The sequence below is a fragment of the Callospermophilus lateralis genome, chromosome 3 (assembly GCF_048772815.1).
Source record: "Callospermophilus lateralis isolate mCalLat2 chromosome 3, mCalLat2.hap1, whole genome shotgun sequence".
Lineage (NCBI taxonomy): Eukaryota > Metazoa > Chordata > Mammalia > Rodentia > Sciuridae > Callospermophilus > Callospermophilus lateralis.
In genome coordinates, this window is record NC_135307.1 from 64,327,206 (window position 1) to 64,335,714 (window position 8,509).

The 8,509-nt window shown below is 37.9% G+C and overlaps 1 protein-coding gene across 1 annotated transcript in view; it reads right to left on the bottom strand.

Annotated features, from left to right (window-relative positions):
* Garin2 (golgi associated RAB2 interactor family member 2) overlaps positions 1–6,017 on the bottom strand; it is a 31,471-nt gene extending 25,454 nt beyond the window's left edge. Inside the window, 3 exon segments of the mRNA XM_076848317.1 lie at positions 421–425; positions 1,066–1,618; positions 5,959–6,017. Of these exon segments, the coding sequence (XP_076704432.1) occupies positions 421–425; positions 1,066–1,618; positions 5,959–6,017 (617 nt within the window).
* Between the last annotated feature and the right edge of the window lie 2,492 nt (positions 6,018–8,509).

Below are 8,509 nucleotides of genomic sequence, written 5' to 3' on the forward strand. Positions count from 1 at the left end.
TTTAGTTGTTGATAGACCTTTATTTATTTATATGTGGTGCTGAGAATCTAACCCAGTGCCTCACACATGCCAGGCAAGTGTGCTACCGCTGAGCCACAGGTCTCAGGCCCTGTGTCTGTTCTTTTAATTAACAATTACATGGAGAAATAGGAGTCGCTGGTCAATAGGAAGATCAAGTTCTGATATTCTATTGCACAGCATAACGGCTATAGATTGTAAAATACCAGAAAAGAGAAATTTAATTTTTTTTCTAGTATTATTTATGCTCAACTTCTTCTGTGAAACTTCTGTCCTCATCCTTTGATCTATTTCTATTGTGAGCCTAGTGGAGAAATTTTAGCAGTTTTCTTCAGACTGATCTCTTCACCTATTATGCATCCTGCCATCAGATTGATCTTTAAAACAAACAAAAACCCAAACAACTCCTTCATTCCCTTACACAGCCCTTAGTTGCTAAGTTTTCTCAGAATGAAGTCTCCACTTCTTGATTTGGCATTCAAGGTTTACAAGCAACTTTCCAATCCTATATGCTAATATTCTCCACATATATTATGCTCCATCCTATTTGAATTAACCTGAAAATGGCTTTGTTTTTCCACTTCCTGAACTCTGCCTAGTGAAGTTTCATCCCTTTCTTCAAGTTACTGGGCACTTCTATATATATTTAAAATTTAAAACAGTCTTACTTTTATTCATGTCCTCATTTTGGAGGTGAAGAAACAGAGGATCACGTAGGTTCAGTGAGCTATTCAAAGTCACACAACTAACATGCAGCAGGTTAAGAATCTAACCCAGGTTTTCTGACTACATCCTCATTTCTTTCCATTACACCATAGCTTTCAGCACTAGGTTAAGTTTGACAGTAAGGATGGTTGCTGTCTATTTCAAGAGATATCATACAACCCCTTTACACCAGGTCTCAGGGATCAGATCTCATTTTTAAACTTAGGTCACTCACAGACGGCTCCACAGGTGATAATTAATGTCACCTGACTGAGAACTGTGACCTTGTTTATTGTTCTAGTGCTTGATTATTAAAGAATCAAAGTCTTCCATGTCACATACCTTTTCCTCTTGTTTAGCTCTTATTATGTCATCATTTTCAAACACCACAGTGACTCCTGAGAAGTTTGAGGCATCAGAGCTATGTGTGTCTTCTGTGGCCTCTACGACTTCTGTGATTTCTGTGACGATATTTATATCTGGAACCTCTGGGACCTCATTTTCTGGAACATCTGTCACATCTGTGACGTCGGTGACATCTTCAAGTTCCGAGAAATCTATGCTGTCCATGACATGAATGCCTTCGGTCCATGTGTACGGATGTGGGTTCTGTATAGTTGAGAACTCTGTAATGTCCATGATGTCCACGGAGCCTGTGATATCTGTGCTATTTGTGATTTCTGAAAAGCTTGAGACCTCTGATGCTTTGAGAACTTTGATTTTCTCATGATTCAAGAGGGAGATGAGGTCCACCCACTGAGAAAATAAGGCCTCCTGTTTATATGGAGGAGCACAGAGCTGTAAGTAGTAGGCTCGGCCACTCACCAGCTTTAATTTGAGGCGCAAGTTCTTAGCATCATGCACAGAAAGAGTAACAAACTGCAGAGGGAGAAACCTGAAAATGAATGCAAATGTAACATTATCTGGAGACCTGGTTGGAGACCTATAAAACAGTCTTTCCTTTTATATTTTGTATCAGCTTGAAGAGTGAGACTCAGGAAAAGGACTTTTGTCCCAGATAGTTCTGAAGGAGGACTCCTCAGAGTCATCTCATCCTAATCATGTGTCTAGACCTCTGATATACTAAAAATCAGAATGCCACCTATGTATCATGAGAAAATATGCACTTTAATTAACTCTAAAAGAGCTGTGTCTCAGAGAAATTAAGTGATTTGCTCAACATTGCAGAGCAAGTGACTGACCGAGATAAGACCAGAGCTAATTCTGATGGCAGCCAGGACATTGCGTGGAGAGGAGGCGTGTTCTTGGGAGATTATTTATCATGAGTCATCAGTTTTTGTTACTTAGGTTTATTTATTTAATTTTATTTATTTTATTTTTTAAAAAATATTTATTTTTTAGTTGTAGTTGGATACAATACACTTATTTTATTTATTTGTATGTGGTGCTAAGGATTGAACCCAGGGCCTTGCACATGCAAGGCAAGAGCTCTACCGCTGAGCCACAACCTCAGCCCCAGGTTTATTTATTTTTAAATTAATTGCCTGTTTGACTTTGTCATAAACCATGTTCCTAGACTTTGAGAACAGTTTTCCGTCATTTGCATTAGGGAATGCAAGTGAGATGCTTCTTTGGAGCAATTGTCATCAGTGGTTCCATTTTCACAGGGCTCATGCATATTTTCTAAGAGATTCTTAACCTCTTCTCTTTGTAACTCACCTTGTAAGCACCAGCTTCCCTGTAGAAGGGGATGTCAGGAGACTTTCAAACAGGGGTTCTGAACGTTTTTTAGCAGCAGGTGTCAGATGTGCTAGCAGCATCACATTGGGAGTCTTCTGGTTGGAACTGGAAGAACAGATGCCTACAGTCACCCAGTTGGCTCGATTATGGAGGTAAATGGATTCACCTCTTCTGTTGACCTGAGTGCAGAGAACAAGACAATGATTATAATATATATATATATATACACATACATACATACATACATATATATACACATTTAGTTGTTGTTGAATCTTTATTTTATTCCTTTATTTATATGTGGTGCTGAGAATTGAAACCAGGCCTCATGAGAGTCAAGCGTTCTCCTATAGAACCACAGCCCCAGCCTGAAGATGATTTTTGATGAAAGTCACAGAACAGGCAGCCTCTCTTACTGGATCAATGTAAGAGAAGTCAGGATACAGAGGGGAAATTAATCATGATGTATTTATTCCTTTGTTTGTTTGGGTTAATTTTTGGAGATACCACAAGTGAAGAGACATAATCCCTTCATGTGTGGGGGTCTCCCAGGGAAGACAAACATTAAACAACTTAAGTAACTAATTATTACTGTAGCAAGTATTACCAAGAACAAATTCTGGGAACATTTAACAGAGCACTTAGCTTAGGGTGGGATATAGCCAGTGATGTGACAGTAAATGTTTAACAGAAGATTCACTTACACATAAACTTTTTGAAAATGTTACGGATAGTTGGGTAGCAGGAAGATCAAAGCTAATCTCAGCAACTTAGCAAAACCTGCAGCAACTTTGTGAGACCCTATTTCGAAATAAAAAAGGACTAGAACTATGGTTCAGTGGTAAAGTACTCCTGGGTTCAATACCCAGTACCAAAAACAACAACAACAAAATGTTACAGATACATTGGGCAGTGGTAAGAGTGCTTACATAGCATGCATGAGGCCCTGACTTTGATCCCTGGAAACACAAAAAATAAATATATAAATAAATGAAAACTAAAATAAAATGTTACTGATATAAAAGATGAGCACCATACAATTTACATAAAACAGACAATAATCTTTACTTTTAATACCATAGAGTCAAGTAACATATTCTATAAACCTTTGTAAAACTCTTGCATCTGTAACCTCAAGAACATAGATAATAGTAAAATGTAGTAAAAAGTAGGAATTGTGAGTTTTGGCTATTTATTGGTTTGGATGTAAATTTATATATGTTATTATAATTATTACTATTATTATTATTTTGCAGTACTAGGGATTAAATTCCAGGCTTCACACATGCTATATCCCACTGAGCTATATCCCTAGTAATATAACTTAATTTTTAATAATGACTGGATTAAGTCAGGCATGGTACATATACTTGTAATTTCAACTACTCAGGAAATTGAGGCATAAGGATCTCTTGAGCCTAGAAGTTTATTGCCAGCTTGGACAACACAGCAATATCTTGTTTCTATTAATAAACAAATAATAAAATAATGATAATAATGGCAGGACTTAAAGACCAACTTGTAAACTTCCTGAACACTTGCCAATAGGCCCACTCCAGCCCACCATTGGATATGGGGTCATGGAAATATACTCTGAGGAGGGGACTCCTAGCTGAGACCTGAAGAATGTGAGAGATAAACTGACTGGTGGAGGGAAGAAGTTTCTGGGCATAGGAACAGTATATGTAGAAATCCCAAAGTCCAGTAATCTTGGGCAATAACATCTCTGTTAGTTGGTAAAAGAAGAGACTGATAAAGGGGTTGACAGAAATGTGAAGGAAACCACAGAGGAGCTACACTGGTTTCTCAGTTGTATGAGAACTGGTTCAATTAAAAAATAAACCACTTATAAACAAATATATTCCAAAAGAAGTTGTGATCCACACTCCTCACAGCCTACCCAAAGCTGTGCCTCTGATGAACAGAATCCTGGATTTGTTCATTATCCACTCTTCAGAGATGGTGACTCAGTTCTGAGGTTAAATCCCAATTAACCTAAAACTGACTTGGGACCCCTCCTGCTTGCCTGTGACTAATTTCAGCAGGGACATGTGGAGAAGGCCTGGCCAGTGAGAAGCAGGTGGGGGCCTCCTGGTGGCTCTGGGAAGGTTTCTCAACCCTCACAAGAACACAGCAGGATGAGATGTTTCTCTTGTGTTCTTGGCAGCTGTCACTGCAAATGTCTTGTCAGAGAGCAAAAAGAGAACCCAGCACCCTGGGCTCTTCACTCTATTTGAGATTATTGTTTTTGTTTGGTTTGGTTTTTTTTTTTTTTTTCATTTGAACCCATTGAGTCAGGAATCTGAGTAGCTTGCTACCAAGGACATACTGACCAGGAGAGGTTGTGGTGTATCTTGAAGGGTATGACATTTTTTTTTAAAATAGTTTTCTTAGTTGTGTATGGACTCAATGCCTTTGTTTTTATGTGGTGTTGGATCGAACCCAGTGCTTCACACTTGCAAGGCAAGTGCTCTGTAACTGAGCTACAATACAACTCTAGCCCCGAGGAGTATGACTTTTCCCCAAATTATCATGTGGCGCTGTGTCTGATCTATAGACTGTTAACTCTATCCCCAGTGTAGGTCAAGTGTCATGCAATGAAAATATTCCAAAGGTAATTTGAAAAGGGCATAGGAAGAAAAGTGAAAAAATAAAATAAAATATTATTGGTAGGAAACAAATATGTAAAAGGCAAAGAGCATCAAATCATGACTTGTTACTAAAACAAATGTTTCTGGAGGCTTCACTTCCTGCTATATTATACTGGGGCTGGAGGGGTCATGCTAAGTTAGGAATCAGTGCCCAAAACATGTTTACAAAAGGTGAAGTCTCCTTACCTTTGAAGAAGGGTCTGTTATCCTCCCTGTCACCCCTCTGTGGAATCAGCTGAGTAGCTGCTAGAATATGTTGGAATTGGAATTCAGTGTGGCTGTTAGGCAATGATGAGGCATTTCCCAACCTTTTCAATTAGAAGTATGGCCCATCCACTGAGCTCCTTTCTCCATTTATTTATCTGAATATTCTAATGTCAAGTGTGTAGAGGAGAGTTTGTGCAGCTTACAGATGTGCAGACAAGCAGTTTCATTCCCAACATAGGCATGATTTTTTAGGAAAGAGTCAGGTTTTCTCCCTGACACTATCTGAGCTAAGATTCATTATAATCCTTAGTTTGTTACAGATATTTTTCTTTCAAACATCTTGTAAGTCTAAGAAAGAAGTTATCTGAATGTTTTCCTGTGACAGGATGCTTTAAAAGTCACTTGCTGTGACTTTGGGAATATTATGTTAGAATAACAATTATGGTAGCATCAGGACAGAATTACTAAGAGTTTGTTGGGAACATTTGAAATTAATGATCCTTTAACATTGTTATTATTTCAGTTTCTTTGAAGTTCCAAAACTGTTCCCTTTAATGTTATCACATATTCCCTCACTACATTTAAGACAAGTTTCTTCCCAACCTTTTCAATTGTCTTTGAGAAAATTAAATGCTATGATTACTGGAACTGAATTTAGGGCCCAAGTTTTATTTACCTGTATAAAATTGCTCTCTAACATGGGAGGAGACACAAAAGGGGCATACTCTCCTCCATCCAACATATTTTGAAGATCTCCTGGACTGCAAGGTTGTGGGGCACAGAGTGCATCTTGCTCATTGGCCGACTTCCTATTGATTTTCTTCATTATGCTTATATGCAAACATCAAAAAATTGAAGGAATGGAAATGCAATTAATGAATACAGAGAGAATATAATATAATTAAGTTGGCTCATTTTTCATTATTTCAGCAAATTTTATCAACATCATGATATGCTTGGCATTTTGCCAGGCACTATAGATATTTCTAAATAGGACTGATAAGATCCCTCATGTAGTTTATATGCTATGGGGTGACAGATAGTAAGCAAGCCAAAAAAAGTGGGGGAGGGATTGGATAATAGGAACTATAAAGACCATAAAAGAGATATCTGTAATAAAGGTGGCTGAGATCTGTGGCTGGCAACAACACCTATAGGGTAATTAGGAAAGACCTTTATAGGAGTTTTCTCAATATATACCTTTCCCCAAATATCATTTCTTACCTCTGTAACTAATGATCCTACTGTACTTTATGTCATCCAGTGTTCTCTAATCCTTTTGTGTGAGTAGGATATCAAAAATAAACTAAACTGGTTGGCTTCCTGTTCTAAACTGAGAACACTTCTTTCATGCTATTCATCTATGACTGAGGCTTAGCTTTTGGTTGAGAGGAACTGGTGGACATTTGTCTGCTGTCTAACTCTAGTGCTCTCTCGCTCTCTCTCTCTCTCTCTCTCTCTTTCTCCCTCCCTCCCCCTGAAAACCACTTCAACAGACAACAGTGACTCTATATATTTGGATTTCACCTTTCACTTATCAGAAATAACAATTCTTACCAGAGTAAGAACCCAGAATGTAGTGTGATCAGACATTAAAAAATCACCTTTCCCACTTAAACAGATATTCCTCCAAAGATACACAAATGGCCAATAACCACATGGATAGATGCTAAATATCACAACTTCAATAATACATCATATTCTTCAGGATTACTGCTATTACAAAAAAAGAAAGAAAGAAAGAAAAGAAAAAGAAAAAGAAACAGGACTGGGGGTGTAGAGTGCTTGTGTAACATGTAGAATGCCCTAGGTTCAATCACCAGTACTGGAGGGAAACAAACAACAAAAAAACAAAAAAAAAAAAAAACAAAAAAAACAACAACAACAACAAAAAAAAACAAAAACAGAAAATAAAATTATTGGCAAGGATGTGAAAAAATTTGAATCCTTGTGCACTGTTGTTTGGAATATGAAATAGTATGGCTGCTATGGAAAACAGTATGGTATTATCTCAAAATACTAAACATAGAAATGCCACATAACCCAGCAATTCCAGTTCTGGGAATATACCCAGAAGAATTGAAATCAAAGCCCTGAAGACATATTAGTACACCCATATTCATAGCAGTATTATTAACAACAGTTAAGATGTAGAAACAACTTAATGTCCATTGGAAGATGAATGAGTAAACTAAATCTCTCTCCCTCTCTCTCTCTGTCTCACACACTCACACACACACACACCCACACACCCCCCCCCAAAGGAATATTATGCAGCAAAAAAGGAAGGAAATTCTGTCACACACTACAACATGAATGAAACTACTTGAGGACGTTATGCTAAGTGAAATAAGCCAGTCACAAAAAGACAAATGCTTGATGATCCCATTTATAAGGAGGTGTCTAGAATAGTGAAATCACAGAGGCAAAGTAGAATGATGGTTGCTAGGGAACAGAGGATTGGAAGATGGGGAACCAGTGTTTATAAAAAATGTTTCAATTTTACAACATGAAAAGAGTTCTGGAGATGAATGATGGTGATTGTTGAAACATCATTATAAATCATTTAATGCCACTAACATATATTCTTAAATATAGTTAGGGTGACACTTTCCTTCCTCAGAGACCCCTCACCCACGCAAAAGGATAAGTAGTGATTATGTTTGTTGTGGTCCCAGCCAGGACTGCAGGATACAGAGACCTCTGCTGCCAGATGTGCTCTGAGCAAGGGCTTTGGGCACAATAAGCTGTGGCCAAGGCACAATTATCCCCATCAGACTTTCCACTGGTGGCAATTCCATGGCACCCCTTGACCACATCTTATGCATGTACAGGGAAAATCAGAGTCAAGAAGAGCAAGAAAATAAAGAAATTGAAATAATCCATATGAACTGAAATGTGATGGGGCTGGGGATGTGGCTCAAGCGGTAGCGCGCTAGCCTGGCATGCGTGTGGCCCGGGTTCGATCCTCAGCACCACATACAAACAAAGATGTTGTGTCCGCTGATAACTAAAAAATAAATATTGAAATTCTCTCTCTCTCTCTCTTTAAAAAAAAATGTGAAAATCAGACCCCAAAAAGAACAATCAGAAAAAAAAAGAAGAGATAACAACCACCACCACCACCACCTAAAAACAAGAGGATGAGAAATAATAATTAAAAGAATGTATTTAGTGCTTGTTAAGTGGCAAGCAATAAAGGCTTTAATGCACTCTCTCATATAATT